A 19589-nucleotide genomic window follows, 5' to 3' on the forward strand; every position below is an offset into this window, starting at 1 on the left:
ATCCTAATCAAAAACCTAACTAATTTTGTAGATAGCAAACTATTTCGTCTGCGACACAATACAGTGCGTTTTTCAAACTTTACCTCTGAATATGATGACGGTAATGGTGTTGGTGAAAATATTCACGTACCATTTTAATAAGCAGAAGGTACATTAGTTCAAATCTACAGATATAAGTGACTTCTGTGTGCGAAATTTTCAGTTGAATCTTGACGACTATTATTAACCTCTTTGTGTAAACATTGAAAATATATTTGTGATATCTTGATATATTGATGACGCTTGTAGATTAAAGGCCTCTTAGAACACTTGCACTCAGACTGGAATGTACTGCATTGTGAAGAAGAATTTGTTATCATGAAGAAATACGCTGAAACTGGTAGATTCTACTCGTTTTACTATGCCAGTAAAAATTTCTTATTTAATAAATGATAGTTATAGAAACACATTTTTTGCGGTATAATGAAAGAGATAAAGCGAGTTGTAATATGAAATATACTTGATCGTTGTTGAATTTGTTTAATGAATTGGAAAATAAAAGCAGCATCTTCGTTGTTTCGTAATAAAACTTTTTGTAGCAAGCGTATATTCGCTTACCCTTATATTCGGATGCACGGTTCTCGTACCACGTTTCATGGACATTGTGTCTCCTTTGAATGAAAGTCGTCCGATAATATTGCCGTGTCCGGCAAACTATTTCGTCGACGAGGAAGAATATTTTTATTATATTTTTGTCCATATGATAATCGGTGGTCTTATATGTATTACCGGAGTGCTCGCGCATGACTGCAATTTCTTCACTTTCACCGAGCACGTTTGCGGCCTCTTCGAAATTGTGGGGTAAGTACTGAATATTTATCTCAAGAGCTTGTAATGTGTTCCTTGTCGTCATGTACCAGATATGTAAATATGAAACCGGAATTTTTGTATCGAAAATACACGTTTATTGTATGAAAATAATAAAAAATATTTTATTCGAAGTATTGCCCATCGCTAGCTATACATTTTTCTCACCTGTCTGACAATTTGTGGATGCCACGCTAAAAAGACTGTTGCTCTTTTGAGGCAAACCGGTCATCGAGCCATTTTCGTACATTTTCGTAAGAAGTGAAGCGCTGCTCAGCAAGTGCGTGTCCCATCGATGCAAATAAGTAGTAATCGGACGGAGCCAAGTCTGGTGAGTAAGCCGCATGCGAAAGTATTTCCCAACCAAACACCTCAATCGTTTCCTTGACCAGTTTTGCTGTGTGTGATGGTGCATTATCATGAAGCAAAATCACTTTGTGTTGCCTTTTTTGATATTCTGGTGGTTTTTCACGCAAAGCTTGATTCAAATCGATCATTTGTTGTCGGTAGCGTTCAGTATGAACGGTTTCGCCAGGTTTTAGCAGCTCATAATAGATCACACCCTTCTGATCCCACCAAACACAGAGCATTGTCTTCCGCACATAGCGATTTGGCCTTGCAGTCGATGTCGACGGTTCGCCTGGAGTTACCCATGACCTTTTACGCTTAGGATTCTCAAAATATATCCATTTTTCATCGCCAGTCACAATTCGATGGAGAAATGACTTTCTTTTGTACCTGGCGAGCAGCATTTCGCAAGTGGTTTTTCGGTTTTCCTGCTGTCTTTCATTCAGTTCATGTGGAACCCATTTTCCCATCTTCTGGATCTTTCCCATGGCTTTCAAACGTATGGAGATGACTTCTCGTGTCACATTTAATTGATCCGCGAGTTGTTGTTGCGTTTGAGCGTCATCCTCATCCAACAATGCTTGCAATTCGCTGTCTTCAAACTTTTTCGGTGGTCTTCCACGTTCTTCGTTTCTCACGTCAAAATCGCCACGTTTGAATTTTTTAAACCACTCAAAGCACTGTGATTTACCAAGAGCATGCTCACCGTAAGCTTCGACAAACATTCGATGCGATTCTGCAGCAGTTTTCTTCAGATGGTAACAGAAAATCAATGCTGTTCGCAAATCGCAGCTCCCAGGCACAAAATTCGACATATTCAACGCTATTACAAACTATGCTGTTGTATGAAACTTGTATTGTTGTGAGTTGAAAATCTTTGTCAGATGTCAATAAATGAAAATGGCGCTAATGACGCGGTTTGACGGTAACTACATTTACAGCTAGGGCCATCTATGGGCAAAGTCCGGTTTCATATTTACAGACCTGGTAAATGACAATTTTGGTTCTCACAATCGTTTGTATAATTTAATGGCGGGAATGCACATGAACACATTAATATGCACGCTAATGTTTACAGCTTCAGATTTGAACATTTGTTATATAAACGAAATATTACGGAAAAAAGCTTGATTGAGTTTTCGGATAACATTTATGTCAAAAACATCGAGTTTTCCATTGAAGCTCATCGGCGGGCCCTCCAGTAAATAATGCATTGTATATCTTTTTCTCTACAAATGCTAAAGTCACTTTTAATGAGTACGCTTTGTCAGTTGTAACAAATTCTTTCTTATAAGCAGTAATAATTGTTTATGACCATCGTTTATAGTTTCGCTACCCTGCTCGAAAACACTTTCTGCTTATCCTTCGCAGTACAACTCTTGATAGCTACGACCGGCATGAGCATAAGTTTATTACAAGTGAGCAGTTGCTTTCTGAGAAATGATTATAAATTTGTTACAACGAATTACAGAATTAAAACATGATTTAATCATTCGCATGTTTCAGATCTCGTCAGAATTGCAGGGTGACATGATGGAAGTGGTGAGATTCGTTCCTTTTGTAATTGGTCAATTGGGCCATTTACTTATTTACAGTTATGAGGGGCAAAAGATGATAAATCATAGTCTTGAGTTATGCCAGAAAATGTAAGGAGATTTTAAGATTTAACTTCAAAAGGGATCGGTGAAAAGTTTTTTGACACGTAAAAGTTTTACTTTTGATAAAAATATAATAATTATCTGTAAAGATGAACGTAGCATTATCATACCATTTCCTTCGTGTGTATGTCGGACCGATTTTGCAGTTATAATGGTTTGTGGTACAACATACCAGTGAAATCGCAACGGCTGCTGTTGTTCGCGATGAGGAAGACCATAGAGCCTAGTTTTGTGTCCGCTGGAAAAATTTACATATTTTGCTTGGAAAGTTTTACTTCGGTAAAGTAATTATCACATATGGAGGAAGCTGCAATATAATAAACAAAAGGATACATGTGCAACTTTAAACAATTTTTCAACTTCCCTGTTCAGGTGTTGCAATGCTCGCTCTCGTACTTTACGGTATTGTCATCTTTCAACGAGCCATAATGGACAGTCTATGAGTCTAGTAACTCGTCTAGTGAAACAACTCTTCAACATATCGCAAAAGTGACGTTACGAGCAATATGAGATAACCGTATCTTTCCAATATACTTGATATGTTTCCTTGAGCCACTTGCGGCCAAACATCAATAAATACGTATTTTACTATCGATATCAGAAAACAACCGAGTACATTTTCTCATCTTACACACGTGTTAGACGAAAATTAACCGATGTTTATTAAATGTTCAATGTTTTGTACGTTTCCATACGTTTCATCTTACTTGTAGAGCTGCGCCTATTTATATTGTTTAATGATACACTTCTATTATTTCTGTGAAATACCGGAATTGTCCTAACGTCATTCTATCAAACCATGTTTTTCTTTATCTCACGAAGTAATTTTTTTATCTAACGTAAAGTGTCTGTCTCTCGACGGAAAAACTGCATACTTCGTACTGAAGCCCATTTGCATAAATAATGTCGATAGAAATACAACATGAACACTGCAGGTTCTCAAAGATTTTACCGTAGCAATCAAAATATCCACCATTCCCTGACAACGGATATTTATTGATAGCATGTTTTATATATATCTTTGGTTAAAACGGTTTGCCATCAGCCTAACTAGAGCTGTCAATTTGCATTTAGATACTTACGCGGAACATGTACTTATGTTACGTCTGCTAGTTAGTAACAACCTGTGTTGCACCGAATGCACCGGGCAAAGAAGAAGAGTGACATGATAAATTCTTTATTGATTTTCCGTGGCGAGAATTCGAAGAGGGAAGCTCGATATTCAAATGAGTGTGTGATACGAAAGACAAACAGTCTTCTTAGGAAATATGGATCGCTTCCAAACGGACTGTAGATATGATTGTTACAAGCTATGTAGAAAACTTTTGCTACTCACTGGTTTGTGGCCTTATGACAAGTTCAGAAACAGGCTGCTTCATATGGGTGTTATCATTGTATTTGATATTTCTATTATGTTTGCACAGGTAATATTAATTATCACAAGTCCCGCGAGAATCGGTGGTGAACGGTTGTTGAGACTTTAGGTTAAAGTAAAATCGCAGTTTCATGTTTGAATTTAATTCGGTATACGATATTTTTAGCCTCTCGAGTGGACATCCATCATCCCGATAAATCCTAATCAAAAACTTAACTAATTTTGTAGATAGCAAACTATTTCGTCTGCGACACAATACAGTGCGTTTTTAAAACATTACCTATGAATATGATGACGGTAATGGTGTTGGTGAAAATATTCACGTACCATTTTAATAGGCAGAAGGTACATTAGTTCAAATCTACAGATAATAGTGACCTCTGTGTGCGAAATTTTCAGTTGACACTTGACGACTATTAATCTCTTTGTGTAAATTTGAAAATATATTTGAGATATCTTGAATACATTGATGATACTTGTAGATTAAAGGCCTCTTAGAACACTTGCACTCAGACTGGAATGTACTGCGTTGTGAAGAAGAATTTGTTATCATGAAGAAATACGCTGAAACTGGTAGATCCTACTCGTTTTACTATGCTAGTAAGAATTTCTTATTTAATAAATGGTAGTTAGAAAAACACATTTTTTGCAGTATAATGAAAGAGATAAAGCGAGTTGTAATATGAAATATACTTGATCGTTGTAGAATTTGTTTTTAATGAATAGGAAAATAAAAGCAGCATCTTCGTTGTTTCGTAATAAAACTCTTTGTAGCAAGCATATATTCGATTTCCTTTATATTCGTATGCACGGTTCTCGTGCCACGTTTCATGGACATTGTGTCTCCTTTGAATGAAAGTCGTCCGATAATATTGCCGTGTCCGGTAAACTACTTCGTCGACGAGGAAGAATATTTTTATTATATCTTTGTCCATCTGACAATCGGTGCCTTTGTATGTATTACCGGATTTCTCGCACACGACTGCAACTTCTTCACTTTCGTCGAACACGTTTGCGGCCTCTTCGAAATTGTGGGGTACTGAATATTTATTTTGAATTTGTATGTTTGTCTTCACATAAATGACAATTGTGGTCCTTATAATCGTTCGTATAATACATCAATATGCACCCTAATGTTTGCAGCTTCAGATTTGAACATTTGTTATATAAACGAAATATTACGGAAAAGAGCTTGAGTGTTCGGATTGAGGTTTCGGATAAATTTTATGTCAAAAACATCGAGTTTTCCATTGAAGCTCACCAGCGGGCCCTCCAGTAAGTAATGCGTTGTATATCTTTTGTTCTACAAATGCTAAAGTCACTTTTAATAAGTACGCTTTGTCAGTTGTAACAAATTCTTTCTTATAAGCAGTAATAATTGTTTATGACCATCGTTTATAGTTTCGCTGCCCTGCTCGAAAACACTTTCTGCTTATCCTTCGCAGTACAACTCTTGATAGTTACGACCGGCATGAGCATAACTTTGTTACAAGTGAGTAGTTGCTTTCTGATAAACGATTATAAATTTGTCACAACGAATTACAGAATTAAAACATGATTTAATCATTCGCATGTTTCAGCTCTCGTCAGAATTGCAGGGTGACATGATAGAAGTGGTGAGATTCGTTCCTTTTGTAATTGGTCAATTGGGCCATTTACTTATTTACAGTTATGAGGGGCAAAAGATGATAAATCATAGTCTTGAGTTATGCCAGAAAATGTAAGAAGATTTTAAGATTTAACTTCAAAAGAGATCGGTGAAAAGTTGTTTGACACGTAAAAGTTTTACTTTTGATAAAAATATAATAATTATCTGTAAAGATGAACGTAACATTACCATACCATTTCCTTCGTGTGTATGTCGGACCGATTTTGCAGTTATAATGGTTTGTGGTACACCATACCAGTGAATTCGCAACGACTGCTGTTGTTCGCGCTGAGGAAGACCATAGAGCCTAGTTTTGTGTCCGCTGGAAAAATTTACATATTTTGCTTGGAAAGTTTTACTTCGGTAAAGTAATTATCACATATGGAGGAAGCTGCAATATAATAAACAAAGGGATACATGTGCAACTTTAAACAATTTTTCAACTTCCCTGTTCAGGTCATGCAATGCTCGCTTTCGTACTTTACGGTATTGTCAACTTTCAACGAGCCATAATGGAGTAGATGATTCTAGTAACTCGTCTAGTGAAACAACTCTTCAACATATCGCAGAAGTGACGTTACGAGCAATAAGAGATAACTATATCTCTCCAATATCTCTCCAATATCTCTCCAATTGATATGTTTTCTTGATCCACTTGCGGCCAAACAGCAATAAATACGTATTTTACTATCGATATCAGAAAACAACCGAATACATTTTCTCATCTCACGCACGTGTTAGAAGAAAATTAACCGATGTTTATTAAACGTTCAATGCTTTGTACGTTTCCATACGTTTCATCTTACTTGTAGAGCTGCACCTATTTATATTGTTTAATGATACACTTCTATTATTTCTGTGAAATATCGGAATTGTCCTAACGTCATTCTATCAAACCATGTTTTTCTTTATCTCACGAAGTAATTCTTTTTTCTAACGTAAAGTGTCTGTCTCTCGACGGAAGAACTGCATACGTACTGCTTCGTACTGTAACCCATTTGCATAAATAACGTCGATAGAAATACAGCATGAACACTGCAGGTTCTCAAAGATTCTACCGTAGCAATCAAAATATCCACCATTCCCTGACAACGAATATTTATTGATACCATGTTCTATACATATCTTTTGGGTTAAAATGGCTTGCCATCAGCCTAACTAGAGCTGTCAATTCGCGTTTAGATAATACTTACGCGGAACATGTACTTATGTTACGTCTGCTAGTTAGTAACAACCTGTGTTGCACCGAATGCGCCGGGCAAAGAAGAAGAGTGACATGATAAATTCTTTATTGATTTTCCGTGGCGGGAATTCGAAGAGGGAAGCTCGACATTCAAATGAGTGTGTGATACGAAAGAGAAACAGTCTCCTTAGGAAATATGGATCGCTTCCAAACGGACTGTAGATATGATTGTTACAAGCTATGTAGAAAACTTTTGCTACTCAGTGGTTTGTGGCCTTATGACAAGTTCAGAAACAGGCTGCTTCATATGGGTGTTATCATTGTGTGTGATATTTCTATTATGTTTGTACAGGTAATATTAATTATTGTCGAAAGTCCCGCGAGAATCGACGGTGAACGATCGTTGAGATTTTGGGCTAAAGTGATCGCAGTTTCATGTTTGAATTTAATTCGGTATACGATATTTTTAGCCTCTCGAGTGGACATCCATCATCCCGATAAATCCTAATCAAAAACCTAACTAATTTTGTAGATAGCAAACTATTTCGTCTGCGACACAATACAGTGCGTTTTTAAAACTTTACCTATGAATATGATGACGGGAATAGTGTTGGTGAAAATATTCACGTACCATTTTAATAGGCAGAAGGTACATTAGATCATATCTACAGATAATAGTGACTTCTGTGTGCGAAATTTTCAGTTGAAACTTAAATACTATTAATCTCTTTGTGCAAACATTGAAATATATTTGTGATATCTTGAATACATTGATGATACTTGTAGATTAAAGGCATCTTAGAACACTTGCACTCAGACTGGAATGTACTGCGTTGTGAAGAAGAATTTGTTATCATGAAGAAATACGCTGAAACTGGTAGATCCTACTCGTTTTACTATGCTAGTAAGAATTTCTTATTTAATAAATGATAGTTAGAGAAACACATTTTTTGCAGTATAATGAAAGAGATGAAGCGAGTTGTAATATGAAATATACTTGATCGTTGTAGAATTTGTTTTTAATGAATAGGAAAATAAAAGCAGCATCTTCGTTGTTTCGTAATAAAACTCTTTGTAGCAAGCATATATTCGATTTCCTTTATATTCGGATGCATGGTTCTCGTGCCACGTTTCATGGACATTGTATCTCGTTTGAATGAAAGTCGTCCGATAATATTGCCGTGTCCGGCAAACTACTTCGTCGACGAGGAAGAATATTTTTATTATATTTTTGTCCATCTGATAATCGGTGCTTTTGTATGTATTACCGGATTGGTCGCACACGACTGCAACTTCTTCACTTTCGTCGAGCACGTTTGCGGTCTCTTCGAAATTGTGGGGTACTGAATATTTATTTCGAATTTGTATGTTTGTCTTCACATAAATGACGATTTTGATCCTTATAATCGTTCGTATAATACATTAATATGCACGCTAATATTTGTAGCTTCAGATTTGAACATTCGTTATATAAACGAAATATTACGGAAAAAAGCTTAATTGAGTTTTCGGATAACATTTATGTCAAAAACATCGAGTTTTCCATTGAATCTCACCGGCGGGCCCTCCAGTAAGTAATGCGTTGTATATCTTTTGCTCTACAAATGCTAAAGTCACTTTTAATGAGAACGCTTTGTCAGTTGTAACAAATTCTTTCTTATAAGCAGTAATAATTGTTTATGACCATCGTTTATAGTTTCGCTGCCCTGCTCGAAAACACTTTCTGCTTATCCTTCGCAGTACAACTCTTGATAGTTACGACCGGCATGAGCATAACTTTATTACAAGTGAGTAGTTACTTTCTGATAAACGATTATAATTTTGTCACAACGAATTACAGAATTAAAACATGATTTAATCATTCGCATGTTTCAGCTGTCGTCAGAATTGCAGGGTGACATGATAGAAGTGGTGAGAATCGTTCCTTTTGTAATTGGTCAATTGGGCCATTTACTTATTTATAGTTACGAGGGGCAAAAGATGATAAATCATAGTCTTGAGTTATGCCAGAAAATGTAAGGAGATTTTAAGATTTAACTTCAAAAGAGATCGGTGAAAAGTTTTTTGACACGTAAAAGTTTTACTTTTGATAAAAATATGATAATTATCTGTAAAGATGAACGTAGCATTATCATACCATTTCCTTCGTGTGTATGTCGGACCGATTTTGCAGTTATAATGGTTTGTGGTACAACATACCAGTGAAATCGCAACGGCTGCTGTTATTCGCGATGAGGAAGACCATAGAGCCTAGTTTTGTGTCCGCTGGAAAAGTTTACATATTTTGCTTGGAAAGTTTTACTTCGGTAAAGTAATTATCACATACGGAGGAAGCTGCAATATAATAAACAAAAGGATACATGTGCAACTTTAAACAATATTTCAACTTCCCTGTTCAGGTGTTGCAATGCTCGCTCTCGTACTTTACGGTATTGTCAACTTTCAACGAGCCATAATGGAGTAGATGGTTCTAGTAACGCGTCTAGTGAAACAACTCTTCAACATATCGCAAAAGTGACGTTACGAGCAATATGAGATAACCGTATCTTTCCAATATACTTGATATGTTTCCTTGAGCCACTTGCGGCCAAACAGCAATAAATACGTATTTTACTATCGATATCAGAAAACAATCGAGTACATTTTCTCATCTTACACACGTGTTAGACGAAAATTAATCGATGTTTATTAAATGTTCAATGTTTTGTACGTTTCCATACGTTTCATCTTACTTGTAGAGCTGCGCCTATTTATATTGTTTAATGATACACTTCTATTATTTCTGTGAAATACCGGAATTGTCCTAACGTCATTCTATCAAACCATGTTTTTCTTTATCTCACGAAGTAATTTTTTTATCTAACGTAAAGTGTCTGTCTCTCGACGGAAAAACTGCATACTTCGTACTGAAGCCCATTTGCATAAATAATGTCGATAGAAATACAACATGAACACTCCAGGTTCTCAAAGATTCTACCGTAGCAATCAAAATATCCACCATTCCCTGACAACGAATATTTATTGATAGCATGTTCTATACATATCTTTAATTTTTCTATACTTATCTGGGTTAAAATGGCTTGCCATCAGCCTAACTAGAGCTGTCAATTCGCGTTTAGATAATACTTACGCGGAACATGTACTTATGTTACGTCTGCTAGTTAGTAACAACCTGTGTTGCACCGAATACGCCGGGCAAAGAAGAAGAGTGACATGATAAATTCTTTATTGATTTTCCGTGGCGAGAATTCGAAGAGGGAAGCTCGATATTCAAATGAGTGTGTGATACGAAAGAGAAACAGTCTTCTTAGGAAATATGGATCGCTTCCAAACGGACTGTAGATATGATTGTTACAAGCTATGTAGAAAACTTTTGCTACTCAGTGGTCTGTGGCCTTATGACAAGTTCAGAAACAGGCTGCTTCATATGGGTGTTATCATTGTATATGATATTTCTATTATGTTTGTACAGGTAATATTAATTATTGTCGAAAGTCCAGCGGGAGTCGACGGTGAACGAATGTTGAGATTTTGGGCTAAAGTGATCGCAGTTTCTTTTGAATTTAATTTGGTATACGATATTTTTAGCCTCTCGAGTGGACATCCATCATCCTGATAAATCGTAATCAAAACCCTAACTAATTTTCTAGATAGCAAACTATTTCGTCTGCGACACAATACAGTGCGTTTTTAAAACTTTACCTATGAATATGATGGCGGTAATGGTGTTGGTGAAAATATTCACGTACCATTTTAATAGGCAGAAGGTACATTAGTTCAAATCTACAGATAAAAGTGACCTCTGTATGCGAAATTTTCAGTTGACACTTGACGACTATTAATCTCTTTGTGTAAACATTGAAAATATATTTGTGATATCTTGAATATATTGATGACATTTGTAGATTAAAGGCCTCTTAGAACACTTACACTCAGACTGGAATGTACTGCATTGTGAAGAAGAATTTGTTATCATGAAGAAATACGCTGAAACTGGTAGATTCTACTCGTTTTTCTATGCCAGTAAGAATTTCTTATTCAATAAATGATAGTTAGAGAAACACTTTTTTTGCAGTATAATGAAAGAGATAAAGCGAGTTGTAACATGAAATATACTTGATCGTTGTAGAATTTGTTTTTAATGAATAGGAAAATAAAAGCAGCATCTTCGTTGTTTCGTAATGAAACTTTTTGTAGCAAGCATATATTCGATTACCTTTTTTATATTCGGATGCACGGTTCTCGTGTCACGTTTCATGGACATTGTGTCTCCTTTGAATGAAAGTCGTCCTATAATATTGCCGTGTCCAGCAAACTACTTCGTCGACGAGGAAGAATATTTTTATTATATTTGTGTCCATCTATTAATCGGTGCTTTTGTATGTATTACCGGATTGGTCGCACACGACTGCAATTTCTTCACTTTCGTCGAGCACGTTTGCGGTCTCTTCGAAATTGTGGGGTAAGTACTGAATATTTATCTCAAGATCTTGTTATGTGTTCCTTGTCGTCATATAAATGACAATTTTAGTCCTCATAATTGTTCGTATAATTTAATGGCGGGAAATGCACGTGAACACATTAATATGCACGCTAATGTTTGCAGCTTCAGATTTGAACATTTGTTATATGAACGAAATATTAAGGAAAAAAGCTTGATTGAGTTTTCGGATAACATTTATGTCAAGAACATCGAGTTTTCCATTGAAGCTCACCGGCGGGCCCTCCAGTAAGTAATGCATTGTATATCTTTTGCTCTACAAATGCTAAAGTCACTTTTAATGAGTACGCTTTGTCAGTTGTAACAAATTCTTTCTTATAAGCAGTAATAATTGTTTATGACCATCGTTTATAGTTTCGTTGCCCTGCTCGAAAACACTTTCTGCTTATCCTTCGCAGTACAACTCTTGATAGTTACGACCGGCATGAGCATAACTTTATTATATGTGAGTAGTCGCTTTCTGATAAACGATTATAAATTTGTCACAACGAATTACGAATAAGAAAGAATTAAAACATGATTTAATCTTTTGCATGCTTAAGATCTCTTCAGAATTGCAGGGTGACATGATAGAAGTGGTGAGATTCGTTCCTTTTGTAATTGGTCAATTGGGCCATTTACTTATTTACAGTTACGAGGGGCAAAAGATAATAAATCATAGTCTTGAATTGTGCCAGAAAATGTAAGGAGATTTTAAGAAGATTTAACTTCAAAAGAGATCGGTGAAAAGTTTTTTGACACGTAAAAGTTTTACTTTTGATAAAAATATAATAATTATCTGTAAAGATGAACATAACATTATCATACCATTTCCTTCATGTGTTCGATTTTGCAGTTATAATGGTTTGTGGTACAACATACCAGTGAAATCGCAACGGCTGTTGTTGTTCGCGATGAGGAAGAACGTAGAGCCTAGTTTTGTGTCCGCTGGGAAAATTTACATATTTTGCTTGGAAAGTTTTACTTCGGTAAAGTAATTATCACATACGGAGAAAGCTGCAATATAATAAACAAAAGGATACGTGTGCAACTTTAAACAATTTTTCAACTTCCCTGTTCAGGTGTTGCAATGCTCGCTCTCGTACTTTACGGTATTGTCAACTTTCAACGAGCCATAATAATGGAGCAGATGATTCTAGTGACTCGTCTAGTGAAACAACTTTTCAACATATCGCAGAAGTGACGTTACGAGCAATGTGAGATAACTGTATCTCTCCAATATACTTGATATGTTTTCTTGAGCAACTTGCGGCCAAACATCAATAAATACGTATTTTATTATCGATATCAGAATACAACCGAGTACATTTTCCCATCTCACACACGTGTTACATGTCGCGGACGCTCCTCATATCCGTTTTTTGTTTCTGCGAAGAATGCAGCTTTCGCATCTATTCACGAGGGTTTCGAACATTGGTAAATGCAAGTACATAATAATCGGATGTCTACAGTCTGATTGATACCTTCCGATCCCAGGGAGATGTCGTATACGTATAACTACTTATACCACGTAGGGATATAAACACTGTGGTATAAAAATATATGCAGTTGTCAATCATTAGATAATAACTTAAGATTGCAATACGATGGGTTTCCTACGATGGGGATAATATTTGCGCGTGCTACACTTTGTCCACATGAATCATTTATTCATCCACCGCACCGGTATAGGTAGGTCATTAATTTTATTCCTTCGTGCGACCCCGAGGATGTAGTATGCCTGTGCAGAGTATGGAGATTAATTGGAATTACTATTACGGTATAGTGGAGAAGTTATCGTGTTACACCGGTTTGTGGCCATTCCTGAAACCACGAAGGAGATTGATCTGCTTATCCTTGATGATAGTGATATTCATAACGTTGTTCATCCCTGAGGTAAAGTGAAAGCGTGAGATATAACTTCATCATTGATCATTGATTGGAACTTGTTATAAGAAATTGAAAATTTCGGCAGTTTGCGTTTCTCAATATATGCGAGGAAGGTATACAATGTAATTTTCTATCGGTAACAGCGTATATGTTGACAATTATGTCCATAGTGAAGATGGCTACATTTCAATTAAACATACAAAAAGTACGTTTGGTAATATAAGAACATCGTACGGCGATCAAATACTTGCATGTTGCAGTTTCATTTCCTCTCATTTTCTATCCTGTGCACAAACATGAACGTCCTTTTGAATTTATAAACGCACTTCTTCGACATACGCACCTTTACGGACTGTAACATTTTATCAGGTCGCTTAAAAAATATGCTCTTAATCGACGTTTTAATCGTCAGTTTAGAGAACTCACCAAACGCCTATTTATTGACCGGAAATCACTGGAAACCCCCGAGGAGTGCGAAATTGCGAAATCGCACGCTCAAGCTTGCAGGCAATTTTCCATACTATATCCCGGTAAGATTTTTCGACTATCCATTTAGTTGCTGCGTCAATCCTTCGTGCAACTTTACTTTCGTAAAGAACTTCATGCTTTGCAGTGTACGTTCTCGGAACAGTGTACATATTTATGTCGGTATCTATCGTGCCGCCTATACTTGATGTAATATCGCCGCTTAATGAATCCCGCCCTATCCTTTTACCTTATCCGGGGTATTACTTTGTGGACAGTAAGAAATACTTTTATTACATCTATGGCCACTCCATCGTGAGCTGGCAGATGGTCATGACTGTAATAGTGACGCATGATTGCTTGTACGTGGGTTACGTGGAACACGTTTGCAGTATGTTCGCAGTGATCGGGTAAGGGGATACTTTCCTCCGGTGTAATTCAATACGTTGAAAGAAAGTTAAAATAAGAGAAACAGGAAAATGAATGAAGGGATTTTTTTAAATTAGATGACGATACAATGAAATACAGTTATAAAGATTTGTGAGAGTCGAACGTGGCGTAAGGTCAAAGTCTCTCCAATACTAATTGTAAGAATAATTATCCGTCGTAGCACTGAACTGCAATAAATATTTTCCATTACACATTAAAGATCTCAGTATGTCCAACTCTTCCTTTTTCTTGTGGCAGATAGTTTTTACATGCATCAGTCAGGCCTTGTGACTTTACGTTCTGCTCCCACAGATTTTTGTAACTGTACGTTAAAATGTGTATTCGGATCATTTATTCAAGAAGCAAACGAAAAATCAGTATATAACACTGTTTGCAGATATCGTTTCGAATATGTGTTTTGTAATCGTAACGAGGCGTTAAAAGATTCGAAAGATGATCTAGACGATGTGTACTGTAAGAAGATTGCGCTCTTCGTGCACAACCACCAAAAAGCTTTAGAGTGAGTATATAATATGCGTAATCTCGTTGTGTAATATAAAGAAATGTGAGCTGCAACGTTTTCGAGTCGAGAAAAGACGCAGGAATATCGGGAAATGATGAAAAGTTGAAGTTTTCAGTGTCTCTCATCTGCTGCAGGTTCGCACAGCTTCTCGAAAATGCTTTCACCATATCTTTCGCTATACAATTGTCCATCACTGTTATAACGATGAGTTGCACTTTGTTACAAGTATATATGTATATATATATATATTCTCAATCATCGTGGAATTCTCCACACTCAGCATTAATTAGCATATCACTTTTTGTCCTTGAGATCACGCGGGAAAGTGGGTTCTTAGACTTGGTGAGGTACGTTATGTACACCGGCGGACAGTTGTTTCATTTATTCTGCCTGAGTTTCGAGGGACAGAAGCTAATAGACCACAGTCTTCAGATGCGCGACAAGATGTGAGACACTGTGAAATCTAACCTAACGAAAAAATTCCTGCACGTGTTATCTTTTGTACTTAGCTCGCCTCTCTTCGAAATGTTGCAGATACAGTAGCTCCTGGTACGAAGCGCCTTTAAAGTCACGAAAGTTGCTCATTATAACGATGATACAGAGCATTCGGCCGATTTCCTTGACCGCCGGCAAGATTTATGTGTTCTCTCTGGAAAGCTTTACCACGGTGAAATAAGACTTTTCACACGTAAGCAATGCTCCGGAATTTTATCTCGCCTAACAACCAGTTTCTTCTGTTTTAAAGATCCTACAGACCTCGATGTCGTATTTTACGGTACTCGCGTCTTTTCAATAGAAACGCTACGTCTGCGATGGTACTGATGTCCTGTCGAGTGCGCAACCCCTTTCTACTTGTGTCTTTTTAATATAATGTAAGTTTTTTATCAAGACAATTGAGAACGGGAGAAGAAGGTAGTGATTAAAATGTGTGAATCATGATATACATGGAAACAACTAATAAAAGTTAACCGACCGATTGGTGAAACGTCCAATGCTCTGTACGTTTCTGCACGCTTCATTTTGCAGAACTGCATTTACTTATATTCTTTAATAACGCACTTCTGTTATTTCTGTGAAATACCGGGATTGTTCAAACGTCGCTCTCTCAAACCACGTTTTTCCTTACCTCGCGAAATAATTTTTTTTTCTTTTCTTTTTAACGCAAAATGTCCGTCTCTCGATGGAAAAAGTACGTGTTTCGTGACCGAGGAGCATTTGCACATAAATAATATCGATAGAAATACATTCTTACAGCACGAACATTGCAGGTTTTCGAATATTCTACCGTAGCAATCAAAGTATCCGCTATTCCGTGACAACGAATATTTTATTGATAGCATGTTCTATACATATGTTTCGGGTTAAAGCGACTTGTCAAAGGGTCAGCCTAACAAGAGCTGTCAATTCGCGTTTACATAATACTTACGCGGAACATGTACTTGCGTTGCGTCTGCTAGTTAATTGTAACAACCTGCGTTCTACCGAACGCGCCGGGCAAGGAAGGGAAGCGACATCCATAATTTATTGATTTCCCGTGGCGGGAGTTCTCGCGGGGAAAGCTCGACATTCAAATGAGCGTGTGACGTGAAAGAACAACAGTCTCCTTAGGAAATATGGATCCTATTCGAGCCAGTAGCAAGTATGAATATTACAAACTGTGTAGGAAACTTTTGTTACTCACTGGTCTGTGGCCTTATGAGACACTCCGAAGGAGCCTGCTTCACCTTGGTTTTATCATTCTATATGACATTTCTTTTTTCATTGTACAGGTAATATCAATTATCGTTACAAGTAGCGCGAGAATCGACGACGAACGGTCGTTGAAATTTTGGTGTAAAGTGACCGCAGCTTCATGCGCGAATTTAATTCGGCGTACGTTGTTTTTAATCTTTCGGGTGGATATCTCATTGGCTTGGAAAAGTCTTAATCAAAATTAATCTTTCAGACAGCACACTATTTCATATGCGAGACAATACAGTGTATTTTTAAAACTTTACCTATGAATATGATGGCTGTAATACTGTTGGTGAAATTATTCACGTATTATTTTAATAGGCAGAAGGTACATTAGTTCTAATCCACAGGTACAGGTACAAGTAACTTCTGTATGCGAAATGTTCAGCTGAAATTTGACGACGTCAATCTCTTTGTGTAAACATTGAAAATATATTTGCGATATCTTGAATACATTGATGACACTTGCAGATTAAAGGCCTCTTAGAACACTTGCACTCAGATTGGAATACACTCTGTTACGAAGAAGAATTTATTATCATGAAGAAGTACGCTGAAACTGGTAGATTCTACGCGCTTTACTATGCCAGTAAGAATTTCTTATTCAATAAACGTTATAGAAGCACATTTTGCTATTATAAAAGAGATATTATAAAAGAGAATATATTTGATCGTTGTAGAATTTATTTAATGAATAGGAACATCTTCGTTGTTTCGTAATAAAACTGTTTGCAGTAAGCATATACTTGGCTACCGTACTGTTCGCATTTTCGAGTATAACGCCACGTATCATGGACGTTGTGTCTCCTTTGAATGAAAGTCGTCTGATAATAATGCCATGTCCAGCATACTATTTCGTCGACGAGACTGAATATTATTATTATATTTTTGTCCACATGATAATCGGTGCCTTTGTATGCATCACTGGAATAATAGCGCACGATTGTAACTTCTTCGCTTTCGTCGAACACGTTTGCGGCCTCTTCGCCATTGTCGGGTACTGATTTATTATCGAAAGCTTATATATATACCTTGTGACACATGAATGACAATTTTGGTTCTTGCAACATTCGCATAAGTTAATGACGGAAAATGCGCATCGACCTGTTAATATGCACGCTAATGTTTGCAGCTTCAGACTCGAACATTTGTTATATAGACAAAATATTACGGAGAAGAGCCTGATCGATTCTTCGGATGACGTGTATGTCAGAAACATCAAATTTTCCATTCAAGCTCACCGAAATGCTTTGCAGTAAGTAATGCATCGTATTTATAATGCAGCGTATAAATGCTAAAGACGCTTTTAATAAGTACGCTTCGACAATTATAACAAATTCTTACTTATAAGCAATAACAATTGTTCATAACTATCATTATGTTTACAATAGTTTCGTCGACCTTCTCGAAAACACTTTTTACATATCCTTTGCCGCACAAATGCTGATAGTTACAATTGGCATGAGCATATCTTTAATACAAGTGAGTTGTACTCCGAAAAGTAATTATAAACTTATTAAATTATCAAGCTGCAGAATTAAAACATGATTTAATTTTTCTCATGTTTAAGCTCTCGTCAGAATTGCAGGGTGATATAATAGAACTGATTAGATACTTTTTTTTTATCGTTGCTCAACTGGGTCATTTATTCATTTACAGCTACGAGGGACAAAAATTGATAAATCACAGTCTCGAGACAAGTGAGAAACTGTAAGGAGAATTAAACATAAAAATAAGTCAATGATATAAGTTTTCATCAACATATAAAAATTTATTTTTAACAAAAATACTTCTATGAAAACGTAATAATTCTCTGTAAAGACAAACGTGGCATTGTTATACCGTTTCCTTTGTGTATATAACGAGGTGACTTTTTCAGTTATAATGGTTTGTGGTACACAATACCAGTGAAATCGCAACGGCTGCTGTTGTTTGCAATGAGAAAGAACATGGAGCCTAGTATTGTGACCGCTGGCAAAATATATATATTTTGCCTGGAAAGTTTCACTTCGGTAAAGTAATTATCATATACGAGGAATGCTGCAATATAATAAACAAAACAATACGTGTGCCACTTTAAACAATTTTTCAACGTCCCAGGTGTTGCAATGCTCGCTCTCGTACTTTACGGTACTGTCGTCTTTCAACGAATCATGATCGACAGCCGATCTTTCTAGTGACTCGTTTAGTAAAGCAATTTGTATAAATGAGATTACGAGTAATATGAAATAATGGTATCTCGCCAATATAATTGATATGTTTTCTGAATCCGCTTACGGACAAACAGTAATAAATATATTTATTTTATTATTAATATTAAAACATAATTGATAACATTCCCTCAACACTTTGAACACGTGTTAAACATCATATCAGACATCATGGTGCACTTTTAAACGTGAAAATAATCAAAATTTAAAAATTTTCAGTTTCGTTATTTGAGTCTCAACCAAGAAAAGAAAAAAAATACGTATATAGAAGCTAGAACATTTTTATTCAGATTAAATTTAATCCAGACTTGAACCACAATTTACCGGCCTCCAGAAATATAGCCGAGACTCGAACCACAAACATTAAATTGAAATATCATTTTCTCGATTTCACCATTGAATTGAAATATTCTCGATTTCACGTTTACGTATCAGGAGAATAGAATGAGCAAAGAGATATCTGAAATAAATTTAGCCAAGAATCGAACCATGATTTACCGATCTGCACATTTTTTACAGGCTTATTTTTATTTTCAGTCAATACGAATTAACATATTAAGTGGACAATATTGTTTGATAGTTTGATTCATGAGCTCGATGCACCATTATTTTCGATAGAAGAGAAAATGAATAAAGTAAAGTAGGAATGTGACTTGAAGGAACACAAAAGAGAGAAATTTACATTATTACAGATTAGATTATCTCTATTATATATTACATCTGTTAAAAAAAATAGCTTATTTATAAAAATAAATAGATGTAACACGGATACATATTAAATGTCGATTTTATCGGTAACG

The 19589-nt window shown here is 36.2% G+C and overlaps 5 protein-coding genes across 7 annotated transcripts in view; all 5 read left to right on the plus strand.

The window, feature by feature from the left end:
• LOC112588176 (odorant receptor 13a-like) overlaps positions 1–3876 on the plus strand; it is a 4910-nt gene extending 1034 nt beyond the window's left edge. The window contains exons 2-9 of one of the 2 annotated variants that reach the window (XM_025297047.1): positions 32–148; positions 289–379; positions 579–840; positions 2273–2395; positions 2522–2612; positions 2701–2840; positions 2999–3136; positions 3225–3876. In XM_025297047.1, the coding sequence (XP_025152832.1) occupies positions 32–148; positions 289–379; positions 579–840; positions 2273–2395; positions 2522–2612; positions 2701–2840; positions 2999–3136; positions 3225–3345 (1083 nt within the window). In that variant the 3' untranslated portion in view covers positions 3346–3876. The remainder of the gene's footprint in view (positions 1–31; positions 149–288; positions 380–578; positions 841–2272; positions 2396–2521; positions 2613–2700; positions 2841–2998; positions 3137–3224) is intronic. The other variant, XM_025297048.1, reaches the window with a different exon arrangement.
• Positions 3871–15837, plus strand: LOC105190684 (uncharacterized). Its single transcript, XM_025297065.1, has 28 exons — positions 3871–4276; positions 4456–4572; positions 4710–4827; positions 5002–5263; positions 5371–5502; positions 5629–5719; positions 5808–5947; positions 6106–6243; positions 6332–6506; positions 7591–7707; positions 7845–7962; positions 8799–8845; positions 8934–9073; positions 9232–9369; positions 10401–10530; positions 10709–10825; positions 10964–11081; positions 11958–12004; positions 12102–12241; positions 12395–12527; positions 12621–12650; positions 13249–13434; positions 13514–13633; positions 13841–13958; positions 14042–14303; positions 14720–14842; positions 15380–15512; positions 15591–15837. The coding sequence occupies exons 1-28, from the start codon at positions 4121–4123 to the stop codon at positions 15639–15641; spliced, it is 3597 nt and encodes a 1198-aa protein (XP_025152850.1). The 5' UTR covers positions 3871–4120; the 3' UTR covers positions 15642–15837.
• LOC105188849 (uncharacterized) lies at positions 6514–9678 on the plus strand. The gene is made up of 9 exons (XM_025297046.1): positions 6514–7410; positions 7591–7707; positions 7845–7962; positions 8137–8398; positions 8506–8628; positions 8755–8845; positions 8934–9073; positions 9232–9369; positions 9458–9678. The coding sequence occupies exons 1-9, from the start codon at positions 7255–7257 to the stop codon at positions 9591–9593; spliced, it is 1281 nt and encodes a 426-aa protein (XP_025152831.1). The 5' UTR covers positions 6514–7254; the 3' UTR covers positions 9594–9678.
• On the plus strand, positions 10148–13187 carry LOC109504555 (odorant receptor 13a-like). Of its 2 annotated transcripts, none has more exons than XM_025297044.1 (9): positions 10148–10530; positions 10709–10825; positions 10964–11081; positions 11256–11520; positions 11665–11787; positions 11914–12004; positions 12102–12241; positions 12395–12532; positions 12621–13187. In XM_025297044.1, the coding sequence occupies exons 1-9, from the start codon at positions 10375–10377 to the stop codon at positions 12757–12759; spliced, it is 1287 nt and encodes a 428-aa protein (XP_025152829.1). In that variant the 5' UTR covers positions 10148–10374; the 3' UTR covers positions 12760–13187. The 2 variants fall into 2 exon arrangements, with proteins under 2 accessions (XP_025152829.1, XP_025152830.1); XM_025297045.1 differs by having other exon boundaries at positions 12395–12527; positions 12621–12741.
• Positions 15838–16458: 621 nt separating the features above from the next.
• On the plus strand, positions 16459–18858 carry LOC105190683 (odorant receptor 13a-like). Its single transcript, XM_025297066.1, has 9 exons — positions 16459–16614; positions 16791–16907; positions 17051–17168; positions 17315–17576; positions 17712–17834; positions 17971–18061; positions 18150–18289; positions 18459–18591; positions 18680–18858. The coding sequence occupies exons 1-9, from the start codon at positions 16459–16461 to the stop codon at positions 18734–18736; spliced, it is 1197 nt and encodes a 398-aa protein (XP_025152851.1). The 3' UTR covers positions 18737–18858.
• Positions 18859–19589: the final 731 nt, after the last annotated feature.

The sequence above is a fragment of the Harpegnathos saltator genome, unplaced genomic scaffold, assembly GCF_003227715.2.
Source record: "Harpegnathos saltator strain DR-91 unplaced genomic scaffold, Hsal_v8.6 scaffold168, whole genome shotgun sequence".
In the NCBI taxonomy this organism is placed as follows: domain Eukaryota; kingdom Metazoa; phylum Arthropoda; class Insecta; order Hymenoptera; family Formicidae; genus Harpegnathos; species Harpegnathos saltator.

What these genes read in the sequence shown, in the direction of transcription:
- LOC105190684 (XM_025297065.1), top strand. Translation starts at nt 4,121, where the DNA reads ATGGATCGCTTCCAAACGGACTGTAGATATGATTGTTACAAGCTATGT. An exon ending in CTTGAGTTATGCCAGAAAAT is followed by an intron (nt 5,948 to 6,105) that starts GTAAGAAGATTT and finishes CCGATTTTGCAG; the next exon opens with TTATAATGGTTTGTGGTACA. An exon ending in CTCTGGAAAGCTTTACCACG is followed by an intron (nt 15,513 to 15,590) that starts GTGAAATAAGAC and finishes TCTGTTTTAAAG; the next exon opens with ATCCTACAGACCTCGATGTC.
- LOC105188849 (XM_025297046.1), top strand. Translation starts at nt 7,255, where the DNA reads ATGGATCGCTTCCAAACGGACTGTAGATATGATTGTTACAAGCTATGT. An exon ending in TTTCTATTATGTTTGTACAG is followed by an intron (nt 7,411 to 7,590) that starts GTAATATTAATT and finishes CTAATTTTGTAG; the next exon opens with ATAGCAAACTATTTCGTCTG. An exon ending in CTACTCGTTTTACTATGCTA is followed by an intron (nt 7,963 to 8,136) that starts GTAAGAATTTCT and finishes AACTCTTTGTAG; the next exon opens with CAAGCATATATTCGATTTCC.
- LOC109504555 (XM_025297044.1), top strand. Translation starts at nt 10,375, where the DNA reads ATGGATCGCTTCCAAACGGACTGTAGATATGATTGTTACAAGCTATGT. An exon ending in GCTCACCGGCGGGCCCTCCA is followed by an intron (nt 11,788 to 11,913) that starts GTAAGTAATGCA and finishes CATCGTTTATAG; the next exon opens with TTTCGTTGCCCTGCTCGAAA. An exon ending in GAAAGTTTTACTTCGGTAAA is followed by an intron (nt 12,533 to 12,620) that starts GTAATTATCACA and finishes TTCCCTGTTCAG; the next exon opens with GTGTTGCAATGCTCGCTCTC.
- LOC105190683 (XM_025297066.1), top strand. Translation starts at nt 16,459, where the DNA reads ATGGATCCTATTCGAGCCAGTAGCAAGTATGAATATTACAAACTGTGT. An exon ending in GGCCTCTTCGCCATTGTCGG is followed by an intron (nt 17,577 to 17,711) that starts GTACTGATTTAT and finishes TAATGTTTGCAG; the next exon opens with CTTCAGACTCGAACATTTGT. An exon ending in TGAGCATATCTTTAATACAA is followed by an intron (nt 18,062 to 18,149) that starts GTGAGTTGTACT and finishes CTCATGTTTAAG; the next exon opens with CTCTCGTCAGAATTGCAGGG.